The sequence below is a fragment of the Chrysemys picta genome, chromosome 7 (genome assembly GCF_011386835.1).
Source record: "Chrysemys picta bellii isolate R12L10 chromosome 7, ASM1138683v2, whole genome shotgun sequence".
In the NCBI taxonomy this organism is placed as follows: Eukaryota; Metazoa; Chordata; order Testudines; family Emydidae; genus Chrysemys; species Chrysemys picta.
In genome coordinates, this window is record NC_088797.1 from 123,665,362 (window position 1) to 123,691,132 (window position 25,771).

A 25,771-nucleotide genomic window follows, 5' to 3' on the forward strand; every position below is an offset into this window, starting at 1 on the left:
TGGAAAAAAAAAATTCCTCTTTACACTTCAATCAACCGATTCACCTGTCTAAATTTTATCCCAAACCCCATGGGAAAACACAAGAGGCATACTTTAGATGTCAGGCACACATTGATATTCTACCTGGACAGAACATAGCCCTTCTGAAAATCCCCCTGACTTTTTGTTTCCACAACACAATGTTCCAAGGGCTCTGCAATATCCACACAGAGACGATTGAAATGAATCTCCAATTGCATCCATGTGTGTTATCAACAGCACAAAACAGAGCTCCCATCAGGGATCAGCGCCCATTCAACAAGATGAGTGTCTACCTCAATAGCTTTCTTAAATAACGTACGAGTCATAGACATATGCAGAGCGGCCACTGGGCCTCTGAACACACATTTACGAACCATTATGCAATTACTCAAGGTTCAAGCTCAGACACAATGCTAGGTCTCACAGTGCTAGCCTCCACTGTGCATACAACTCCGAAGCCCCTTCCATCCACACAAGGGCGCTGCTCTTCAGTCACCTGAAGTGGTGCACCCACAGGGACAGCACTTGGAGAAGAAGAGAAGATTACTCACTCTGTGCAGTAGCTGAGGTTCTTTAAGATGTGTGTCCCTCTGTGTGCTCCACTACCCACTCTTCTCGCCTTTACTTCGGAGTTCGCAGTATGGACTGTACTGTAGAGAAGGAACAGAGGGCGTCGGGTCACGCATGCACTTGATGAGGTGCCAACGTCTCACTGCGCATGCACGACCCAGATGGACACTACTACCAAAAATCTCAAATCAACGGTGCCGGGACGCACTGACACCTGAAGTGGAGCACCCACAGGGACACGCATCTTGAAGAACCTCAACTACTGCACAGGTTAAGTAACCGTCTCCTCTTAGCTGATCTTCTGTGATAACTCTGCCTTGAAATTGTAACAACGAAAGCATCATTCTAAGACTTATCTCTGATTTCCCAACATCTTTTGCATCAGGACTAGGCACATCTTGCAGCAGTGATCTAGTTGAACAGATGAAGAAGCTCCAGGAAGAGGTGCTCCAGAAAACCAAGCTGGAAATTGGGGATGTTGTCAGGGTCCGAGGTCATATCCGAATCTACAGAGAGCAGCGAGAAATTCAGGCCTCCATCTATTGTGAGCAGTATCGGTTTCTCTTAAATAACCACAACACAACACTTAAGTGAACTTGTGACAAGATCACAGTGCTGGATATTAAGTTATTAGCTTCGCTTCAGCTTTATCTCAGAGCATTTCATACATCCTATGTTTGATATGATTTCTGATCTAATACTTCTGCATTGTAATTCTCGAGGTCAAACTGAATGTGTTTTTAATAAGCAACATAATCTTAGTCCCACGGTACGGTTCACTGAACAACATGACTCTTCTTTGTAGATGTTCTAAAACAGTGGTTCTCAATCGGGTACACAGAGGTCTTACAAGGGTACATCAACTCATCTAGATATTTGCCTAGTTTTACAACAGGCTACATTAAAAGCACTAACAGTCAGTACAAACTAAAATTTCATACAGACAGTGACTTTTTTATACTTCTCTATATACTATACACTGAAAAGTAAGTACAATATTTGAATTCCAGTTGATTTATTATATAATTACACCGGACCCTCGCTAGAACGCGGGATTTGGGATTCATGCGCGGTACTGCATTAACGCGGGAACAGCGTTAAAATGATTGCAATTAAAGTAATTAAATTTGGGATCCATGGCTGCAACCGCGTTATATAGCGTGCTGTACACTTTTGTATTTTTATGTCTGATTTTTGTAAGCAAATAGTTTTTAAGTTGGGTGAAATTTCAGGGTACACAAGACAAATCAGACTCCTGAAAGGGGTACAGTAGTCTGGAAAGGTTGAGAGCCACTGTTCTAAAAAAAAACCCAACATACAGTTTATTCTTGAAGATAATAACCATAATGTGTATAAGGATGCTATCCAGATACTGTGATCTTTGTTATGGTGGTTTCAGTATTCAACTTCAGTTTTCTTTGACTTAGGGAAAGGACCTTCCTAAAGTCTTGCAATGTAAATTGTGGATCATTTACACTGCATTTCACCCAGATCCACATCACTTTGGAAAAATAGGTGACAGTTGTCACAACCTGGTCCAGTCTCATTTTCTAGACTGACACTAATTTGTTGTAATGGGATCCAACTGCTCAATCCCATGTGCTGAGAAACCACCTGGGTCTGGATAGTGACCGGTCACAGTTCCTAGTTCTGGGGGTCTTGGGTTCAGTCCCCCTGTTTGACAGCAGGGACCCCCACCAAGTCCAGCTGCCTGGACCCTGGAACTAGTGCCACAGCCCTCCCGAGCCCCCCAGTTGTTTAGACATGTTCTCCTCCCCCCCCACACCCCAGAATTCATGTGGCAGTGTGAGCTCTGGTTTCCTGCATCCTTCAGGGACCACATGGCAGTAAAGCGTGGAAACACAGGCTTAGCAAAGGAATTTCGTAGCCTGGTCTAAACTGGGGGAGCGGGTGGGGGGGAATCGATCTAAGTTATGCAATGTTAGCTACGTGAATAACGTAGCTGAAGTCGTCGTATTTCGATCTACTTACCGCGATGTCTTCACTGTAGTAAGTCGATGGCTGACGCTCCCCCGTCGACTCAGCCTACACTTCTCACTCTGGTGGAATACCGGAGTCGACGGAAGAGTGCTCGGTGGTTGATTTATCGCGTCTACACTAGACTCGATAAATCGACCCCTGCTGGATCGTAATGTAGACATGCCCTAAGACTGACACACTCTCATACTCACTCTCCTTACGCTTAGAAAGCACAAGAGAGTTACAGATAAATGGAAAACAAGCTACTGAATGCAATCCTTTTCTGTCTGATCTCAGCCCTTTCTGTGAGTCTCTCTATTTGATTCATGTCCATTAAGGAGGCAAGGTCCCTTCTTCTGTGCAAGGGTGGCAGAGCCTGCCCAAAAGTGGGGGGGGAGGGGCAGGGCCCCCTTCCCTTCCCCTTCTGCCTGAGGCCCTGCCCCCAGCAAAGCAAGAAGCCGGAGCAGGCCAGGAGCCATGGACCCAGGGCAGGAGGGTCCACAGTTCCCTATAACTGCCTGTGCGCTGCACACTGCTCTTACCTGGACCTGGCTCTGGTTGGGGGGGCTGCAGCCCGACTATGGTAAAAGCCACGTGGGCAGCTGTGGGGTGGGGTGGACCCTCCTGCCCTGGGCGGGGGGGCCCTGTGGGATGGGGACATGGGCCGGGAGCTGCTCTTGACCCTCTTCCCCCCCCCCACCCCCCCACTACCTGAGGCAGGTGGAGGGTCCATGGCCCCCACAGCTTCCCAGGCTCCCTGGCCTGGCTGGGATGGGGGGAGGTAGGACGGCTACCAAAGTGGATAGTCCAGGCCTCCCAGCTTTTTAAAAGTGGGAGGGCCATGGCCCCCTGGCCCCTCCTATATTGGTGCTTCTGCTTCTGGGTCTTCTGTTTGACTTGAAGAGGCACATCTTTTAAAATAGTCTCTGCCCTTCTGTCAGATAGGCAAATGAGGAAACTGCAGCTCTTCAAGCCATGTGCTCAGGCTAGGGAGGAATCCAGCTCCCCTTTCTCCCCAAACAGGTTTCTGTGCAGAGACTACCTGCAAGGCCTTGCAGATAGGAACCCATTGTTCCACCTGGGGAGGGTCATTCAATGCTGATGGCCTCTTGATTGCTTTGTCACACCTTCCCACACATAGCTCTTCACTGCATGTCAGCATCCTGCTATCTAATGGGTGATCCAATTCAGAATGACTGTAATAAGTGCAAACAGTGTTCATAAAACCAATTCAAAACTGGACACATCCATTCCCCAAACTATCATAACAATCATTTGCTTCTTTGCAAGATAAAAAGCACTTGGTTTATGGTTGCCTTTTGGTTAAGTAATAACATAAAACATTTTTTCTTTATTGTAGAATAGCAGAGAACAAAATGTGCCAGCTATGTTTGGCATGAGAAACTCTCTTGTGCTGTTCCAGTGTATATGTAGTATTGTAGCAGCTCAGCTATGCTCATCTAGTGAATTAATATTGAAGTCCTGGTCATGTTTGTGAATTTTTGTTCCCCCCCCCCTTGCAGATAAAGTGGATGATCCTATGTGTGAGGTTCAGATTTCAAGGATGTTGGAGCTCCCATGCCTCTATAGAGAAGTTTATGATAAGCCTTTCAAAATCCCAGAGGAGGCACAGAGGTAAACAGGATACTGATGTTGGTGTCCAGCTAGGTGTGAAATACCCACACCCCTTAGCAGAACTGAATGTGGATCTCCATCGTGGAGATGAATGTCATGGTAACCAGATTAAAAGCAAAGGCTGTTGTGCAGCGTGCTCTTGCACTGGAAAAGGCTGCCCTTTAGATTTTCATGGCCAAGATCTTTTGGGGCGGGAGACCAAAACAGGAAACATTAGAAGACATCTCCCATTAACCCCACCTCTGCACATACACAACTAAAAGTATGAACTAATTTCTTTGGAGGGTACAGCCCTTTGACACAACATTCTTTGCTCCAGCCACTGATGTGATACTACAGCAAATGTGAGAGTCTGTAAAAACAGCTAGTGAGGAATATGGACTGTTCCTGAATGTGATGAAAACAAAATGCATATGCGTTGACACAGCTAACAAAAACAGGATGCAAGTGGGCACGATGATTAACGGAGAAGTTGTAGAGGCAGTAGATTAATTTAATTATCTGAGATCATATATATCCAACCAGAGAGGCTGTTCCAAGGAAGAAAACTAAGGATTGGCTTGCTAAGCTATGGGCCTCCCTTAAGTGTGGAAAAAATATGGCATCTCAATGTATAAAGGTCTGACTGGTGAAAAGCCTAACTTTCTCCATAGAGATTTATGGATGTGAATCATGGGAAGCTTTACTGCTGACAGGAAAAAAATGTAAGCTTTTGAAATGTGGTGCTGGCAAAGGCTCTTGCATGAAGACAAATACCTGTGTTCGAAATATTATTGGAGAGAAGCAGACCCTAGTGTCAGAAATCAACAGATGCAAACTTATGTCCTTTGGTCATATTAGGCATAGAGATGGAAATAACCTTGAAAAAGTTGTTATGGAAGGAATGGTGGAGGGTTGTTGTAGGGGATGAGCATCAAGGAGATGGATGGATGGTGTGTGGCAGATCACTGGAAATTCAGCTGCTGAGTGCTTGCAGTTAGTGATGGATTGTGAAGGTTTCCAAGAATTCTGTTATAATGTCACCAATATTCAACCATGAATCAATGGATTTACATACTTACAGCTCTTTAGAAATTGTGAAAGAGGGGAGGCGTGTGTATGTGTCACTCACACCCAGGACTTGTCTATACTACAGATGTTTGCTGGCATAGCTATGCTGGCAGAGTCCCATGGTTGGAGACGCAGCGTAAGCCGACAGGATTTCTTCTGCCAGCATAGCTGAACAACAACACAAGCTCTCTTCTATTGGCAGAGGTGCATGTACACCTGGGGGAGAGGGGTTGCTCCCAGTGCAATGTTGTGTCAAAAAAGCTAATCACTATTCCTCGGTCTATACATCCAAGGATAGGAATAGGGAGGTATTTTACCTGTGATATTTTTTTAACTGTGAGGGTGATTCACCATTAGAACAAACTACCAAGGAGTGTGATGGATTCTCCATTTCTCTTGAAGTCTTCAAGTCAAGACTAGGTGCCCTTCTAGAAGATAAACTTTAGCTAGATGCAAGTTACTGGAATCCATACAGGGCTAAGTAGGTGAAACTTAATGGCCTGTGATATACAGGAAGTCAGACGAGATGATTTGATGGTCCTTCTGGTCTTGAACTCTACGAATATTTTGTGATCAGCCTACATCTATCTAGCAACAAAAATGTAATGCTTTTAGAAAGGAGGATTCCTAGCTCTCTCAACTGGTGTAAAGCTCCTGTTTCTAGCCCTGATGGGTTGAAAGAGAGCAGATATTTAGACCTGTCACTGGTCCAGGAAGGAATGTCATCCTGTGCCTCAGATCTGCGTAACTTTGGGGGTAGACATTCCTCGTTTTGGGGATTGGGCGTGGAGAGAGAGTAAAGGAGAAAATAGTGTTTTTCTAGCAGAGTTAAGTGGGGAAAATGACAACTTGTAATTCTTCCCCCAAGTTTAAGATGTTAGTAGTACTTGTGAGGAAAATATGGGCTAGCATCAGAAGGAAGTTGCAAAATGAATACAATTTGTCAGATAGGTTTTCCTACTCTGTGTGAGCATCTATATAAATGGTCAAGATTTTCAACAATGGGCGCCTAAACAAGTAGCTGGATCTCAAAAGTGCTGAGCACCCAGCAGCTTCCATGGACTAGAATCAGAAGCTTTATTCCATCAGAAAGCTATGAATCCCCCTTTCCAATGGTCTGAGATCTTTTTCTTGACACCATAGATCATGAGAGATCAGACCTTAAAATCACAACATTATTATATCGCCTGTCTTCTATGGGAGCTGCCGAATACTTGGCACACATGAAAATCAGGCTGTTTATTTTGGTGCCTAAATAAGGATGTAGTGGTGAGATTTTCCAAGAGCACCTAACGAAGTACACAAGGATAGCTCAGTGGGGGAGGGATAGCTCAGTGGTTTGAGCATTGGCCTACTAAACTCAGGGTTGGGAGCTCAATCCTTGAGGGGGTTATTTAGGGAACTGGGGTAAAAATCTGTCTGGGGATTGGTCCTGCTTTGAGCTGGGGGTTGGACTAGATGACCTCCTGAGGTCCCTTCCAACCCTGAGATTCTATGATTCTATTGACTTCTGCTTAGGCACATTTGAAAATCCCACCCTCTGAACTGGTGCCTGTTTTTGAAAAACTTGGCTATGTACTTTTTGTTTTGTGACAAAAGCTTTGTATTCCTATAGTGCCCCAGGTGGTCTGAACCTTAGAAGCTCAATTGACTTGCTGAGCGAGAAAGTGAAAGACTTCTTATTGGAGAACAGAATTCAGACCTTTTACCAACAGGAGCTGGAAACAGTTGACGATTTGGTGTCATTGGCCAGTCAGCCTGTGTCCAGGACTGACTCTCAGCAGGTAAGTGCAGTAATTGCTGGCTTTTGATTGCTGAGTAGGAAAATAGTGCTTCATGCTTGCTATCAGATTTGTGCAAGTGGAAATGTCTTGGGTTTTCAACCATTTCTGCACATTTAGGTGCCAATTCCTGACCTTTAGCTATAGGCATGAATTATTGACAATACCTGGGAAGCCCTGTAACTTTAGGCATTTAAAATGGGGCTGTAGAGCAGAGCCGGAAAACTCTATTGTAGGGAACAATATTATGCTAGCGGCAGGGGTATACTACATAATCTAATAAAGGCTCTGTTCAAACTCTAACTTTCATAGATCTATGAAAACTAGATACACAGTGGAAATAACCGTGTATGAGATCTCTTGAAGGCACTGGTTTCAGAGTGGTAGCCGTGTTAGTCTGTATCAGCAAAAAGAACGAGGAGTACTTGTGGCACTTTAGAGACTAACACATTTATTTGAGCATAAGCTTTCGTGGGCTAAAGCCCACTTCATCAGATGTATGCAGTGGAAAATACAGTAGTAAGATATATACACCTCTACCCCGATATAACGCGACCTGATATAACACGAATGCGGTAAAGCAGCACTCCGGGGGGGCGGGGCTGCGCACTCCGGCGGATCAAAGCAAGTTTGATATAACACGGTTTCACCTATAATGCGGTAAGATTCTTTGGCTCCTGAGGACAGCGTTATATCTGGGTAGAGAGGGGTGTGTGTGTGTGTGTGTGTGTGTGTATAAGGTGGGCTATTATCAGCAGGAGAAAAAAAATTTTTTGTAGTGATAATCAGGATGGCCCATTTCAAACAGTTGACAAGAAGGTGTGAGTAACAGTAGGGGGGAAATTAACATGGGGAAATAGTTTTTTAGTTTGTGTAATGACTCATCCACTCCCAGTCTTTATTCAAGCCTAATTTAATGGTGTCCAATTTGCAAATTAATTCTAGTTCTGCAGTTTCTCGTTGGAGTCTGGTTTTGAAGTTTTTTTGTTGAATAATTGCGACTTTTAGGTCTATAATTGAGTGACCAGGGAGGTTGAAGTGTTCTCCGACTTGTTTTTGAATGTTATAATTCTTGACATCTGATTTGTGTCCATTTATTCTTTTGCGTAGAGACTGTCCAGTTTGGCCAATGTACATGGCAGAGGGGCATTGCTGGCACATGATGGCATCTATCACATTGGTAGATGTGCAGGTAAACGAGCCTCTGATAGTGTGGCTGATGTGATTAGGTCCTATGATAGTGTCCCCTGAATAGATATGTGGACAGAGTTGGCAACGGGCTTTGTTGCAAGGATAGGTTCCTGGGATAGTGTTTTTATTATGTGGTGTGTGGTTGCTGGTGAGTATTTACTTCAGGCTGGGGGGCTGTCTGTAAGCGAGGACTGGCCTGTCTCCCAAGATCTGTCAGAGTGAGGGATTGTCCTTCAGGATAGGTTGTAGATCCTTGATGATGCGCTGGAGAGGTTTTAGTTGGGGGCTGAAGGTGACGGCTACTGGCGTTCTGTTACTTTTTTTGTTGGGCCTGTCGTGTAGTAGGTGACTTCTGGGTACTCTTTTGGCTCTGTCAATCTGTTTCTTCACTTCAGCAGGTGGGTATTGTAGTTTTAAGAATGCTTGATAGAGATCTTGTAGGTGTTTGCCTCTGTCTGAGGGATTGGAGCAAATGCAGTTGTATCTGAGAGCTTGGCTGTAGACAATGGATCGTGTGGTGTGATCTGGATGAAAGCTGGAGGCATGTAGGTAAGTATAGCGGTCAGTAGGTTTCCGGTATAGGGTGGTGTTTATGTGACCATCGCTTATTAGCACTGTAGTGTCCAGGAAGTGGATCTCTTGTGTGGACTGGTCCGGGCTGAGGTTGATGGTGGGATAGAAATTGTTGAAATCATGGTGGAATTCCTCAAGGGCTTCTTTTTCACGTGTCCAGAGGATGAAGATGTCCTCAATGTAGTGCAAGTAGAGTAGCGACGTTAAGGGACGAGAGCTGAGGAAGCGTTGTTCTAAGTCAGCCATAAAAATGTTGGCATACTGTGGGGCCATGCGGGTACCCATAGCAGTGCAGCTGACTTGAAGGTATACATTGTTCCCAAATGTGAAACAGTTGTGGGACATGCCTGGGTAGTACTGAACTTGATCAAGGAGAGGATTGAAGCCCAATATATTAAAATAGGCTTAAACTTACAAAGGAGTGGGTGGACATCTGCTTCCTATTACAAGTTCTCCTTGTTGGACATCTCCAGTTGTGCAAGGCCAGGGTTGTGGGATGGAGCGGAGATCAGAAGCCTAGATCTAATTGGAGTCAGCTGTACATAAAGAAACTGAGAAATGGGACACTTTCCAATAATATGCTAGTATGGTCTCTGGTTCTCATTCTGATGCTGGCTAAATGGTAAAATGCGTGTGTAACATGCTGAAAATGTTATCATATTGAGATAAAAATCACAGGCCAGATTTTCAACTGGTATAAATTGCTGTCTCTCCATTGAAGTTAATGGAGCTATACTAATTTACATGAATTGAGGCTCTGGCCCATGTACATATATAATTAAATCCTCAGCTGTGTTACTAATAACAGCTGAGAGTATTAAACCTGATTATTAGTAAAGTTGATTCACTTTTGCATTTCACTGTCCATAGACAGGGAAAACTGCATTGATCAGTTTCACTTTCTGGTGTGCTAGCATAAAACTCTGGTTTTAGATTTGCAACACTGTAGAGAGACATTTAAATCTGAAAAAACTTCTTCATTGAATTCAAATAATAATGAAAACTACCCCCCACTGTTTTGTAAACTGCTTTCTAGTGGTTGCTTCCTGGAGACCATTTATTTTCTTTTTCCTCTTTTATTAAAGGAGCTTTTGTTGTTGTGGTATTTTTAACAAAGCAAAGAAGAATGAATATTAACAGGAGGCCTGACAGTCTGTGCTAGAGAAACCGGTACAAGAACATCAAACACAGGATTGGGCATAAACTTTTTCCAAACCAGCTAAAAATAATTCAAACTAAAAGTCTATAACCATCTGGATTCTAGAAAGGAATGATCATTTTGACTAAGGATGAAAAGTCACAGCATTTGTAGAAGGAACAGGATAAATGGTTTACAAAAGCCATTCAGAGTACGGAAAGGTGTGTTTAAAGGGCCCATCACAGTTGAGTCCTGATGGGGGAGGAGTGAAGGAGTTGCACTGGGTGGTCATAATATAAATCCCTGTTGCTGCAGCTCTCGGTGCAAGTGGCTTTTATAAATCCCAGGGAGTCAGATACCCAGTCATTCCTCCTGAAAAACAGCATTTCTCCCAGATGCCTTTCACCATTAATCCACTTTACAAAGTGTTTGTTTGTAAAAAGGAAAACCTGCAGTTGTTCTGTGATGTACACATCTTCAGACCTGCTCCTGCTAATGCCCATTTGTAAGAGCATTAGATTGCCCATCTACTCAGTCATTGGACAGTGTCCATTTCTTGTAACCTGCAAAGGGCTGAGTGATCCTCAACAAAAAAGTCCAATGGGACTGACTCTCCATTGCCCTGGCAACCATTTGCACTAGTGCCAAGTGGCTATAAAGCCACTATAGAAGTGATTTTTATTTTTGTTTTTTGTAATGTCTTGCATCAACTTGGCACCAGTGCAAATGATTACAGAAGGGATAGGGATATGGAGTTAAAGGGTTATAGAAAGATGCCCAAAAATGTAAATCTACCAAGCACACCCTGATAAATGATATTTGTTTACTTCTTGCACTTAACCTAGACACTGTAGGACTCAGTTAGACTTTGATATATAATTGGTGTCTTTTGGTGAGTCTCATTCTCTAGCACAAGGTTGCAATGTTTAGAAGTTTAAAGACTGAAAGGGCTTAGGTTTAAAAAAGTGTTTATTTAATAAACTGATACTCGTATTGGTTCTTGCTAACAACATTGTTTTAAAAAAACGTGGGGACCTTCCCCCCCATAAGCGGTGCCCCTTCTGTTTGAGTTATATCCCTTCCCCCATCAGTTGTTGAGGGAAAAAGTGAGTTTCAAAAATAGACAAGATAAATACTGCAGTGAGGATTACAAGCAGGAAGTAGAGACAAATGTCACCCAGTATTTAGCATGTCCACGAAGACCCCAAGTCCAGCTAAGAGTGCTACTTTGTTTGACAGATGAACGAGAATTTGGTTCTTCTTTGAATGAAAATTATGTATCAACTTTATCCATCCAGTTCCTGAACTGGAATAAATAGCTCCTTGGTGTGGCTCGCAACCAAGTGGCCGCAGTTGTATCATACTCTGTGGTTTAGTTTCCTGAGTTAAGCAGTTTTCTTTGCACTTCCTCCATTATGAAGCTGTACAATGCGCTATTTTAATAACACCGTCCCACTTGGTAATATGTCACTAGTTTGGACAGCTCTTTTGGAATTGTGCTTTCCAGATCTGTCTGTTTATACTTTTCTTCGTCTGATTATAACCTCAAGGTCAACAGGGACAAATACTTAGAACAAAGAATTTAAAATGCTGTTTATATTTACTCCAGGCCTGGGTTTCTTGTGTGTCCTGCCTCATGCATACACTTGGTACTCATGTGCTCGTCTGTCAGCTTCCTGGCATAGATTTATGTCCCCCTGTTGAGACAGTACTGCAGATATGATAACAAGATGACGTTAGGCCTGACAAGCCAAGTTTCTCTTACTGAACTTGTCACCCGCTCTAAGCCCAGCCTTAAGCACTGTGGGAAAAGCAAAGAGAAGTCGACACAAACAATATCACGTGCCATTATATCAGGATATCTTAATACCCCCAGGTGTGCTGTGTCTTCAACACTCCTCTCAAGCAGAGAGGATAATCCGTGCACCACTGCACACCTTGACCTGTTATTGCTTGGATAGCTTTTTTGAAAGGCATAAGATGAGAATAACTGGCTACACAAATTCCAGCCTGTGGTGCAATGTGAGGCTGGGAGGATGTGATTAAAGCACAGAATTGACAGACTTGGATTCTGTTGCTGGCTCTGCCACAAGCGCCATGTGTGACCTGGGGAAGTCATTATTTAAACTCTACCTTGGTTTCCCATGTGTAGAATAGAGATAGTGGCCTAAGCAAAAGTGACGGGCGATTTTGGATGCCTCCATTTTTAGGCACTCAACTTGACATAGCCTAAAGGGACCTGATTTTCAGATCCCTGTGTTCTTAGCACTTTTCTGAAATCTGGCCTCTTTTTTTTAATAGGTCTCAAGTTGAGCACCCGAAAAAATCTCGTCATTTTGACAATGTAGCCCAGTAATCTTGCCTCGCTCACGTGGAAACGATGAGGATTAAGAATCTGAGCCAAAGCCCACAGAAGTCAGTAGGATTCTGTGTCAGGTGCTTTCGATCAGGATGTAAATCACTAATGTTCACAAAACGCCTTGAGATCCTCTGATGTGCTGCTCTGTAGAGGGATAAAGTATGATTAGATGAGTCGTTTTGCAGGACTTCACAATGTTAAGGGCTACCTTTTATCTCTCCAATTGTCAAGCCTTCCTCCTGCTTCAGGTAACCCTGCATGAGATCACATCCCTGCCCCTCCTGCTACAGGAGGAAGGGGCAGGGATGTGATCTCATGCAGGGTTACCTGCCCACAGATTCCTTGTCCGATTTGTTATTTGTTATAACCTCGTACATGCACATAGTGCTGTACAGTTGGTGCGCTTGTACCAAAGAAAACTCAATCCCTGCCTATAAGAGCTTAGTCCAGTGGCACAAATGGGATACTATACATCCCGATACCAAAAAGTGTATGGTCACTGTAGCTGTAATGTTTTGTGGAACAGGCATGGGGTGTCTTTGGAGGACAAGAGCTGAAGGGTTTGGACATGCATTGAGAGGCTTATTCCAAGCAGCCTGAATGGCATGAAATGAAGCACAGTCTGGAATAGGAGAAAGCCTATAGGAGAGACACCTGGGTGGTGGGTTGGAGGAGGTGAGGCCACAGATACAGGCAAGGGAGGTTTTGTGGAAGACAGAAGAAGGGATTGGGGGAAGCAAATGAAAAGGGGCTTTTGGCAGAGGTGTCTGAGATGGACTGGAAGGTCCGGAACAGGGGAGGAGTTTGCAGTAATGAAGAAAATTACCAAACCATGAACCAAGTCCAAGGGTGAAGAGGAAGGGACACATTCTGGGACACTTTATAGAGAAAAATGGCTGATTCCTTCCTGTTCCTGAGTTCCCCTGTAATTTTCTGTGCCAATGCCCTTCTACCTTCCAGGGGGCCTACTGAGTCCCCTGGAAGGGCGGCTGTCCCAGGGAATACTTCTTGTTGTAGGCCTGTTCAAAGTGTGTCAAAGAGGCTTCGATAAGCAGAAACTGTTGCTTTTTTTCTTTCATTCCAAAGCCTATTTCTGTTTGTTCAATTCTATCAATCTCTCGGCACACATCCTGAATAATTCTCTTTCAGTATCCATCCAAGCTGAGCCACGTGTCAGCTTACACGGAGCATGTTCCTAATTATCTCCCTCTGATGGGATGTCAGCATTAGACCAAACTGAATAATTATCACACTCCTTTGGAGATGTTTGTCTCTCTCTTTGATTCCCTGATTCATTGCTTTCACATTAAAAATTGATCAGCACCTTGCAAGAGGCAATTACTTTGCTAGCAGTTTCTCCTGTTGTTGAAGGTTTATTCCAGCGTCTAGAAGGGCAACGTTTCTTCCCTTTTGTGGAGGGGTGTGTGTGCGTGTGGGGGGGGGGAGAGTAGGGAGGCTGTGCATTCCTGTGAGAAACCTAATAATTGCCCAATCTCCCTTATTTCAGTCTCAAACCCATCCATCCAGACCTCAGATAAAAAAGCCACTAAGGGCATGTCTTCACTACCAGGGCGATCGACGCTGCTGCAATCAATCCAGTGAAGACCCTCTAAATCGGTGGCAGAGCGCTCTCTAGTTGACCCTGGTACTCCACCTCTCCAAGAAGAGTAAGGGAAGTCGATTGGAGAGTGTCTTCTGTCGACACAGCGCAGTGAAGACACTGGGGTAAGTCGACCTAAGCTACGTCGACTGACTCCAGCTACATTATTCACGTAGCTGGAGTAGCGTAACTTAGATCGACATACCCCGGTAGTGAAGACAAGTCCTTGAGGTGCTTCCGCAGTTGGCCAGAAGGGTCGCTGTAAAGCAAAGCAGTTTTTTCTCTACACCCAAAAGAAGGTGCCACATTGTGAACCCCATGCTTCCAGCCAGTAAGGGCGTGAGAGACTGGTCATTGAAACAGTCTGCTTGCATAAAAGGGAGTTGTCTGCAAGAGCGAAGGGATGGGAATGATGGGTTCTTCTTCGAGAGATGTCCCTGTGGGTGCTCCACTCCAGGTGTTGGTGCGTCCCTGCGCCTTTGCTCGGAGATATTTGTAGCAGTACTCGTACCGGCTACGCATGTGCAGAGCCTGCTCCCCTACCCCCCCCCCCCCCCCGCCCCACTCTGAGTCTAGCTTAATAGTACGCATGCGCGGCCGGTCTCCTCAGTTCCTTCTCTACCGTCCCCGGCCTGAGACGGAGCTCAGCAGACTCATTAAGAAATTCTTTCCTCTGGTTACAGTTGCCTTCTAGTTAGTTAGTTTGTTGTTAGTTCGTTGTCAGTTATAATTAGTTACCGCTTCTATCTGTTACAAGGAAAAAAAAAAATTCGTTCCTGTCAGCCGCAGCCACTTCAGACATACCTGGCTCCACAGGCTTTAGGCGCTGCTCTACCGGCAAGGAGGCTATCCCTCTGTCAGATGGCCATTCACAATGCATACAATGTTTGGGGGAGACCCACATTCCCCAAAGATGTGCCCACTGCAGCAAACTTAGCTCCAGGGCACGGAAGGACAGGGAGCTTAGACTCAAACTGACCTGGGGTCAGTTTCGGACCCAGGCCTGATTCCGGCTCCGCTGCCCGCCACAGCCCCCTGCCTCAAAGAAGCTCAAAAAAAGGGCAACTTTCGTCACCAAAGAAGGTTATGAGACACAAAATCTCTTCAGGCAGATCAATAGTTTCCCTGCCTGTGCTCCCCCACTTGAGTACATTTGATGAGCTGGGCTCCTCCGGTACTGCGCAAAACCCGCCTGAGGCTGCGGCAGCGGCGTGAAGCTCCGGTGCCGAGGCTTCAGGCTTCCAGCTGCCTGCCTCTCTTTTGGCACCGACGGACGCGGTGCCGACATTCCACAACCTGCCTGAACCCCTGCGGGCTGATGTTGCTCTCCCGGCACCGGCCACAGCACTGACACCCGCGGAGCTGACTGGCAGTGAGCCAAGACTCAAAACACCGGCTCAGAGGAATGTTTCCTCTCTGCAACTTCCTCCTGCACAGCCTTCACCTCAAAGAGGAGCCTCAGCGCTGCAATTCACTCAGGCAAGAGATCTGTTTGTGTCACCCATCCTGCAGTCACCCCTGCAGAATGCCTGCTTCTCTCCAATGGCTGCGTCAGGGTCTGAACAGCCTTCCTCCAGTGAGGAGGAAGCTGAACCACAGGGGGGATTTTTCACAGTATCAAGACTCGCATCCCCAGACCCCAGTCAACAGAGGTCATAGAAAAATCCCATCATCCTATTCTCAGGATCCTGCCCCCTGGGGCGTGAACCTACCCACCACAATGGCAATATTGGGCCCCATGGGCACCATACCCTCGAGAACACACGCGCTATTCCACCTCAACCAGGCGCAACACCTGCCTAGCACCACTACCTGACAAACCTGCCAATGACACAAGACACCAGGCAACACCGTCATACTTGCAGGATCAACCAAGTTCTCCTCCTATCCCAGTAGAGCCGGAGGTTACGCCTGAAGAAGCCTTACTTCCCCCTCCTCCAACATCGTCGGATGACTTCTCAAAATTCCAAGACCTTTTAAAAAGAGTGGCCAGTGACTTGAGAATTAACTTGGAGGAAGTCCCTGAACAACAGCATGAGTTAACAGACATCCTACTACCCTCTTCTTCTTCTAGGGTTGCATTACCAATCAATGTAGCCCTTTTAGAACCTGCTGAGTCCATCTGGCAGACTCCAGCTACAAGCCTACCTACCTGTAAACAAGCGGACCGGAAGTACTTCATCCCTTCTAAGGGCTCTGAATTCCTTTTTACCCATCCGGTGCCAAACTCGTTGGTAGTAGATGCAGTGAACCAAAGGACCAAACAACAGTATTCCTGCTCCACCCCGGCCAACAAGGAAAGTAAACGCTTGGACCTCTTTGGTCGTAAAGTATATGCATCCTCAACGTTACAATTTCGTATTGCTAATTATACTGCTGTTCTCGCAAAATATGACCACAGAAACTATAATAAATTCATGGACTTTATTGATGACATCCCAGAACAGAAGAAACAACAATTCACAGCTCTGGTTTCCGAGGGACAAATCATATCACGTACCGCTCTTCAAGCAGCCCTCGATGTAGCCAATACTTCAGCAAGATCGACCGCCACAGCAGTGGTCATGCGCCGAGGGTCATGGCTCTCCTCCTCTTTCTTTCCTCGAGAGGTCCAGAGTACCATTGAAGATCTTCCTTTTGACGGTGAAAAACTCTTTGCTTCCACCACAAACGACGTACTTCATCCAATGAAGGACTCAAGGGCAACCCTCCGATCCTTAGGTCTCCAGACACCTATGACCAGAAGGCGACAATATATCAACCTTACCAACGTCCACGCTACCCCGCATATACACAACACTTCCATAGATCACAGGAGCAACAACAACAACAGCAACGCCAGAGACCGAGATTCCAGCGTTGTCGTCCTAATTCTGCGGGGGCGCCTCAACCCCCTCCAACTAATAAACAAATTTGAAGGCTTGGTCGAGGGTTTAGAAAACAGCGTTCCCACTTCAGCCAGTAGACCTATTTTTGGACACCACCTACGACCATTCTCAATTCTCCCATCAATGGCAGAACATTACCACCGACAAGTGGGTTATAGAGGTCGTTACAATTGGCTACTCCATCCCCTTCCTCTCCTTGCCTCCCATCCACCCTCCCCGTCCCTCTTCAGGGACCCTTCTCACGAGCAACTACTCCTCCAAGAAGTGCAACATCTCCTTCAACTGGGAGCAATAGAAATTGTGTCTGAACGACACAAAGGGAAGGGTTTTTACTCCCATTATTTCTTAACAGAAAAGAAAACTGGGGGATGGCGACCAATCCTCAACCTCAGGCGGCTCAACAAATTTGTCAAAAAGCAAAAGTTCAAGATGGTTACTCTCACTACCATAATCCCAGCGCTGGAGCAGGGCGATTGGTTTTCAACCCTCGACCTACAGGACGCCTATTTTCATGTGACTATACACCCGTCCCACAGACGCTTCCTACGTTTTACCCTTGGCTCAACAGATTTTCAATACAGGGTTCTCCCCTTCGGACTGTTCACGGCCCCTCGTGTTTTTTCCAAGATCCTAGCTGTAGTCACTGTCTACCTCAGGAAACAAGGGGTCATAATATTTCCTTACCTTGACGATTGCCTCCTCAAAGCCTCAACGTTCGACGAAGCTCTCCGATTCACTTGACTTGCCGTCGATTGTTTCCTATCTCTAGACCTGTAAATAAGCAAAAACAAATCCACATTATGCCCCACCCAACATCTGGAGTTCATAGGAGCATACCTCGACTCCCGGATGGGATTGGCATCTCTCCCACCCGACAGCTTCAACTCCATAAGCCTACTGGCCACAAAACTTCGCAACAGTCCCCAGGTCACTGCCCGAGACTGTCTCCAAATACTAGGTCACATGGCTTTGTGCACTTTTGTGGTCCAAAATGCATGACTCTACACGAGGTGCTTCCAAGCGTGATTGAGCACGCTTTACAGACCAAATGTGCACTCTCTAAACAAGACTCTCTCCGTACCTTTCTGAGTCAAAGATTCTCTACTGTGGTGGACAGTTCACTCCAACCTCTGCTCTGGAGTCCCCTTTCTTCAGGAAGCTCCATCCCTCATACTGACTACCGATGCATCTCTGACAGGATGGGGTGCACACATGTCTCACCACACAGTCCAGGGGCTATGGTCTTCAACCGAAACCTCTCTGCACATAAATGTCCTAGAACTTCGAGCCATACACAATTCGTGCTGTCACTTCCTCCCACTAATCAGGAATCACCATGTACGCATAATGACAGACAACATGGCATGCATGTTCTACGTAAACAAGCAGGGAGGGGCTCGCTCCCACTCACTTTGCACAGAGGCTATGAAGCTCTGGAATTGGTGCCTTGCGAACAACATCCGGATATCAGCTGCCTGTCTTCCCAGAGTGATGAACACCACAGCGGACGAACTAAGCAGACGCTTTCCCTGGGATCACGAATGGGAGATAGACGAGAAAACCATTCACAACATATTCCGCATTTGGGGTCACCCAACCATAGACCTCTTTGCAACTGCGAAAAACACGAAATATCCTGACTTTTGCTCCAGAGCGGGACTGGGCAAACATTCCCTGGGAGACGCATTCATGATCCCATAGCACCGAAACTTACTGTATGCAGTTCCCCCGATACCGGTTCCCAACAGGGTCCTGATAAAAATACGAACAGTCCGTGCCAAGGTGATCCTGATTGCCCCGTCGTGGCCCAGACAACTGTGGTTTCCGTTCCTCACCAGAATGTCGATTCGACCACCAATTCCGTTGCCTCTCATCCCGAACCTCCTATTACAGCAACACGGCTGATTTCTCCACCCCAACCTGTCCATGCTTCACTTCAAAGCCTGGTTCCTACATGTTTCTCCCAAAACGAACTAGCTTGCTCTGACTAAGTTCAAAGAGTGCTCCTACACAGCAGAACACAATCTACTCGCACCACCTATCTACGAAAGTGGAAACGATTCACACATTGGTGTTCAGCTAAACAACTTTGTCCCACGTTGGTATCTCTCCCGCTCATGCTTGACTACCTATTGGACCTTAAGCGATCCGGCCTTTCTTTCAGCTCCATCCGAGTCCATTTAGCTGCTATTACAACCTTTCATGACAAAATTGATGATACCTCTGTTTTTGCTCATACAATCACCAAGCGTTTCCTCAAGGGACTCCAATACCCAGACATTAAACCACCTACCACTCCGTGGGACCTTCACTTAGTACTATCTTGCCTAACTCAACAAACATTTGAACCCCTAGCCACGTGCTCCCTTTTACACCTTTCGATGAAAACAGCATTTTTAGTGGCAATTACCTCCGCCAGACGGGCAGGAGAAATAGCAGCTCTTATGGCAGACCCACCATATACCCTATTTTTCAAGGACAAGGTTACCCTCAGATTACACCCCAAATTTCTTCCAAAGGTGCATTCCTCATTCCACATTAATGAGCCGATAAACCTACCAACCTTTTTTCCGAAACCACATGCGATCTCATTCGATGCCACAATGCATACATTAGATATACGCAGGGCCTTGTTCTTCTATTTGGATAGAACCAAACCTTTTAGAAACTCTTCTAGACTCTTTGTCTCCATCGCGGAGCGTTCCAAAGGGACTCCTATTTCTACCCAGCGACTTTCAAACTGGATTTCTCAGTGCATCCGATTGTGCTATCAGATGAAGAAGGTTACACCTCCAGCCGGCATCAGAACTCACTCCACTAGATCTCTGGCTGCCTCTGTGGCTTTCTTACGCAAAGTTCCCCTGGCTGACATCTGTAAAGCAACCACTTGGTCCTCTGAACACACATTTGTTAAACACTATGCCCTTACTCAGGGCCCTCTCTCTGATACACGATTGGGCAGAGCTATACTATCTACGGCATTCCTATCAGATCCGAAGTTCCTACCTCCTTGAGACACACTGCTTTTAAGTCACCTGGAGTGGAGCACCCACAGAGACATCTCTCTCGAAGAAGAGGAGGTTACTCACCCTGTGCAGTAACTGACGTTCTTCGAGATGAGTGTCCCTGTGGGTGCTCCACTACCCACCCTCCTCGCCTCTACTTCGGAGTTGCGGTAGCCTCCGTTGTAGAGAAGGAACTGAGGAGACCGGCCGCGCATTCGTACTATTAAGCTAGACTCAGAGTGGGGGAGCAGGCTCTGCGCATGTGTGGCCGGTACAAGTACTGATACAAAAATCTCCGAGCAAAGGCGCAGGGACGCACCAACACCTGGAGTGGAGCACCCACAGGGACACTCGTCTCGAAGGTCAGTTACTGCACAAGGTGAGTAACCTCCTCTTTGGCAGGGTGGAAAGTGAGGTGCTCCCAGAAAAGAGTAGGTAGTGGTCTTGCCCTTTCCTTCCTATGCTGCCCTTTCTTCTCTCCTACCCCCATTTACTTTCCCTTCCTTACTTGGTATCCTCCATTTCCTTCCGCTCCACTTACTGTCCTTCCATTCTTTTAGCCCTCCCTACTCTCTTACTTGCTCTGCTCTTCCTGACTCTCACTATATTCCCTTAACTCCCTACCCACGTCTTCCTCTGCAAATCCCATCACTTTTTGCATTCTCAGTACAGACCCCTTGATTCCAGGTCTCCTTTTCACTCCACAAGCCCCTGACTTCTGTTTCTTGTTCTTCTTGCTGCCATGTTCTTTCTCTCCCCAGTACAGCCCTTTGTTCCCAACCCTCTCAAAATTCCTCCCCTTAACACACCTCCTGTCTTCCCCACAGCTCTCTTCACCTTGTATGCATCTCTTACCCTTTGCTGGTGAATAAGGAGGTGTTATTTACCCTTTCACGTAATGCAAGAACCAGGAGTCCCCCAATGAAATTATAGGTAGCAGGTTTAAAACAAATAGAAGGAAGTACTTCCTCACGCAATGTACAGTCAACCTGTAGAACTCTTTGCCAGTATATGTTGTGAAGTCCAAAACTATAACAGCATTCAAAAAAGAATTAGATAAGTTAATGGATGATAGGTCCATCAGTGACTGTTAGCCAAGATGGTCAAGGATGTAACCCCATGCTCTGGGTGTCAATACCCTCTGACTACCAGAAGGTGGAAGTGGACAGCGGGATGGATCATTCAATTCCCTCTAAAGCACCTGGCATTGGTCACTGTCGGAAGACAGGATACTGGGCTAGATAGACCATTGGTCTGGCCCAGTATGGCTGTTATGTTGCTTCCCTCCTATTGCAAAACCTGTATTGTCAACTCTTGCAATATTTGTTTGCTTCCTTAAAGACCCAGCTCCTGGAGTCATGTGAATGGGAATCTTAGTTTTTGCAATTTCATGGCTTTTTTTTTTTTTTTAATTTGTAAAAATTTCTCCGTGGTTGTAGAGAAAAATCTTGAAAAGTGACCTAAGTGCCATCCTAAAGGTTAAAAAAAGGCAAATTAGAAATATATTTTTATTTTTATAAAATCTCGTGATTTTGGGGGGCCTGACTGGTGATTTTTTTTTTTTTTGACTGCTTGGGGTTGGCAATATTGCATACCACTCATTACTATTATTATTTGTATTACTATATCACTTCGGACCCCAGGTCAATGTGCTAGGCACTGTACAAACACTTACATTCTAAGTATAAGACAAGAGAACAGATAGATGGGGGAGCACAAGGCAGCAATGAGACAATATTGGTCAGTCTGATGGGTAGTGGTCTCAGCACATCAGCAGCTTAACCTCTCCTCCACCCCTTCCATCACTCCCTTTCTCTCCCTCCACAAGTCCGTCTCCCCACCCACCCCTCCCCCATTCCCTTCCTTCTCTGGGAGACTGACTCAGGGAGAAGAGTGTCACCATCCCCCAGATTCTTGTTGGAGGTCACCTATGCAAAGCACTGATCAACCCACCCGCCCCTTCCTACCTAACTTGTGAGATCTGTCAAAATCAGAACCTAAGTGTGCGTGTGGCTGCAGATGGAGGAAGGAAGTTAGTCAGTCAATCAGTCTCCCAATCTGCAAGCAGCATAGCAACTTTGGGGGTTGCAGTATTCCAAAGGCAGGAAGAGGTGGCTGTATGTGGCAGCCATTTCAGCAAAGAATTAAGACGGCAATAGGTGACTTGGGTGGTTCTGCTGTCATGCAGGGACACACATCTGTGATTCCCTTCTGGCCTGAGAATTTGGTTAGATTGCATATAATAGATATAACTTATGAACTCTTGAGCTAGAGGAACTGGCTTGGCTTTACGCAGGAAGATGTCTGTCTAAAAACTCTGGCTGACATACTGGCTCTATTGAAATCAAAGGGAATTTGATTTCAAGGGCTAGGATTTCACATCTTATGTGTATGTTGTTTGTTCGTTTTTTTTCCCCCATCCAGATGGATTCAAAAAGTGAACCCAGCTCCAAACTGATTCACAGTGCGTTCAAGGAGGCAATAAAGGTGCTGCAGGAAAAAGGAGTGGTTTTCCAGAAATCAAATAGCCCCAAGGATGTATATCATGTAAGGAACTGAATTGCAGTTATGGAGATGTGTAACCAGAGGTCATGAATGTCACATCAGGCAGGAGGCGCTCTGCAATATGATTGAATCACATAGTCCTACAGGCCCTTTCAACAGGGTGAGATGGACCCTGGGGGGTCTGTTTACATGTTCAGAAGTTTTAGCTCTCTTCATTGCTTCTTATCCTCTTCAGTAACTTGTCAGTTTATTTGTGTCCGTGTTTGAGAGAGCTAGACAGCTGCTGCCTCTTGGTGACCAGCAACTGCAGTGGACACCCCTTGCAACCCCACACATTTATCAGATGTTACCACACAGTGAGACCATCCTGCACGTTCCCAGAGGAGAGGTGCAAAGCGACAACACCCTTATGGTCCACAGGCACTGGATCTATCGAGTGAATGCAAAGGGAACCACCTCCTTCGGTCTAACCTAGTTTCAGCTAGGAGTGGCTCTCTCCTTACCTAGAGGTAGCACTCTGACTCCCTCTCCATTGGGTTTCCAAGTCCCTCTGAGTGATTTCTTTATACCAGTAGGTGCCTTATGTTATGGCTTTCAGAGATGCAGAGGCTGAGTCTCATGTTTTTCTCCTTAGAGGAACTGTTGAGGCCAATAAGCTACATAAATCTGACTCGTATTAGGATTTAAGCCATTACCTTAAAATCAAAGAAATCTGGATTTTTGAGCTCTAGTGCTCATGAGAATGAGAGACTAAGAGCAGGGGCTAAAGCCAACAGTAGCCGAGACAGGTGCTATGTAAGTTTTCTACTTGCAGTTCTACCACATACAGCATATACACATTCCTTTCAGCTCTGCAACTGCACCTCAGTCCTGACCTGCAATATGGCCTGTTACTGCAATGCTGAGCCTCTCCCATGCAGCTCTGCCAATGCACATTAAACTTGCTGTACCACCTACATTCCAGCGCTCATGTTCCCTCCACAAAATCCAGCTTTGCCTATGCAATTCAGTCCTAACCTGCTGAATCCCAGGCTGTTCCAGACCTCGGTCTTCTTTCATTAGGCTGCTTAGTTACATGGTGGCTTTGTGATGTCCAACAAAGGATGGGACCTGTCAAACTCCTATCCCCTGTTAGCTGAAGTAGGATTGGAACCCTGTGCTCTAGAAATAGCAGACTAGTGCACTTACATGTTGCATTGCTCACCCTCCTTTGGGAATGATTCTTATGTCCTGTCTTTCACCTAATTGTTATTAATGTTTGTTTGTTTGCTTATAAAAAGAATAACTTGAAGATGGAACTGACTATTTTTGTATATAGCACAAATGCAAAGGTGCAGTCACGGTAAAGTTAGGCTAGCATGTACCTTCGTAGTTCATGTGTTGCAGAATAGACTGCTGTGAATCAGCAATTTCTCTTGCATCTTCTAGGTGACTGACCAGGATAAGGAGTTACACAACGTGATCCTTGGTGTTGTCAAAGCAGATTGTCGAAAACCCAAACGTAAGTAGTTGTGTGGTCTGGTCTCTGAGCCAGTGCTGACCCATCATAGACAACAGTATCTCCTCCTGCCACTCAGTTAGAATAGCCCTTTCCCTTTGTTCCTGAACCCGAACTTAAGTCTGTCTTATCCTCCCTCTCTTCTGTGTGCAGCCAAAAACCTGGTGCAGGGCAGGCCTAGAGTTGTCTTGAACATGGGAACTGGCAACAAAGCTAAGCAGGGAGAAAGCGCGTCAATTCTGAAATGTGCAGCCACTGTGAATGCTGTATCAGAGGGGTAGCCGTGTTAGTCTGAATCTGTAAAAAGCAACAGAGGGAAATTTCCAGAGGCAGGTATAAATCAGTATGGAGATAATGAGGTTAGTTCAATCAGGGAGGGTGGCCAGTCCTCGCCCACAGACAACCCGCCAACCTTAAGCATATTCTCACCAGCAACCACGCACCGCACCATAATAACTTTAACTCAGGAACCAACCCATGCAACAAACCTCGATGCCAACTCTGCCCACATATCTACACCAGCAACACCATCACAGGACCTAACCAGATCAGCTACAACATCACCGACTCATTCACCTGCACATCCACCAATGTTATATATGCCATCATGTGCCAGCAGTGCCCCTCTGCTATGTACATTGGCCAAACTGGACTGTCACTACGCAAGAGGATAAATGGACACAAGTTAGATATCAGGAATGGCAATATACAAAAACCTGTAGAACACTTCTGGCCACATAACAGCAGATGTAAAGGTAGCCATCTTACAGCAAAAAAACTTCAGATCAGACTCCAAAGAGAAACTGCTGAGTTCCAGTTCATTTGCAAATTTGACACCATCAGATCAGGATTAAACAAAGACTGTGAATGGCTATCCAACTACAGAAGCAGTTTCTCCTCCCTTGGTGTTCACACCTCAACTGCTAGCAGAGCACCTCACCCTCCCTGATTGAACTAACCTCGTTATCTCCACACTGATTTATACCTGCCTCTGGAAATTTCCATTACTTGCGTCTGATGAAGTGGGCATTCACCCACGAAAGCTTATGCTCCAATACTTCTGTTAATCTTAAAGGTGCCACAGGACCCTCTGTTGCTTTTCACTGTGAATGCTGGAGACTTGGATCTGAATCCAGTGGAGGATTTAGGTTTCAGAAGGAACAGAGTTAAATGGGGCTAGGTCAGCCCCTAGTGGTTGGTAGCTTTACACTGCTGAATAAATAGGCAAACTTTGTCAGCTGCGTCAGTATGGGAGATGTCACAAAAGGGATAGTGTGGACTGAGCTGCCTTCTCTAAGGAGTAGATTTTTAGGAAATTTTTAGGTGAAATTGATCCCTATGCCATGGGCCCACGCCCCATTTAAGACCATAGGGTGAAATCCGGACTCCACTAAAGTCAAGAGAAAAACTCCTATTGACTACAGTGGAGCCAGGATTTCATCCATAGACCATAGGCTTTAAGTGATGGATAGACAATGTGTGGTCCCTATGCATAGGGACCACACATAGTAATTTCTTAGCAGACCATGTGCCTTTAAAATTGCCCCTTTCTCCCAAATCCAGTGTGTCATTGCCATAGCGATTACTTGTTTGATTTGAGGTACCTGTCCTAATGATAAATATACATTTGCTATAGTGCTTTTTTTACCCCTCTCATTCCAAAACCCTTGGCAGAATGTGACACATGGGGATCATTCACTCATCGCTGAAATGCAGCCACTTGTGGACACAGTATACAACAGCATGGTATAAACTGCTCAAACACTGTTTGTAGTGTTGTAGACAGGTTGGTCCCAGCAGATGAGAGGGACAAGCTAGGTAAGGTAATATCTTTTATTGGACCAACTTTTGTTTGGTGGAAGATTCAAGCTTTCAAGCTACACAGAGCTCTTCTCACCCCTACCTTGTCTAGCTAGAACATGTCAGCTATTCTGTGCTAGCAGCACTAAACGAGTTTTTCCAGGAGGGAATGAGAAG

The 25,771-nt window shown here is 45.7% G+C and overlaps 1 protein-coding gene and 1 long non-coding RNA gene across 12 annotated transcripts in view; one reads left to right on the forward strand and one right to left on the reverse strand.

The window, feature by feature from the left end:
• Nucleotides 1–25,771, forward strand: part of STN1 (STN1 subunit of CST complex) — an 83,386-nt gene that overhangs the window by 34,670 nt on the left and 22,945 nt on the right. For 10 of the 11 annotated variants that reach the window (XM_042855205.2, XM_042855207.2, XM_042855202.2 and 7 more), the window contains 5 exons: nucleotides 977–1,135; nucleotides 4,095–4,206; nucleotides 6,872–7,040; nucleotides 22,216–22,338; nucleotides 23,725–23,797. In XM_042855205.2, coding sequence (XP_042711139.1) covers nucleotides 977–1,135; nucleotides 4,095–4,206; nucleotides 6,872–7,040; nucleotides 22,216–22,338; nucleotides 23,725–23,797 — 636 coding nt within the window. The remainder of the gene's footprint in view (nucleotides 1–976; nucleotides 1,136–4,094; nucleotides 4,207–6,871; nucleotides 7,041–22,215; nucleotides 22,339–23,724; nucleotides 23,798–25,771) is intronic. The other variant, XM_042855206.2, reaches the window with a different exon arrangement.
• LOC122174179 (uncharacterized) overlaps nucleotides 16,322–25,771 on the reverse strand; it is a 35,594-nt gene continuing 26,144 nt past the window's right edge. The window contains exons 3-4 of the long non-coding RNA XR_006175644.2: nucleotides 17,471–17,557; nucleotides 16,322–16,631 (exon numbers count right to left, since the gene is read on the reverse strand). This is a non-coding gene — a long non-coding RNA (uncharacterized LOC122174179). The remainder of the gene's footprint in view (nucleotides 16,632–17,470; nucleotides 17,558–25,771) is intronic.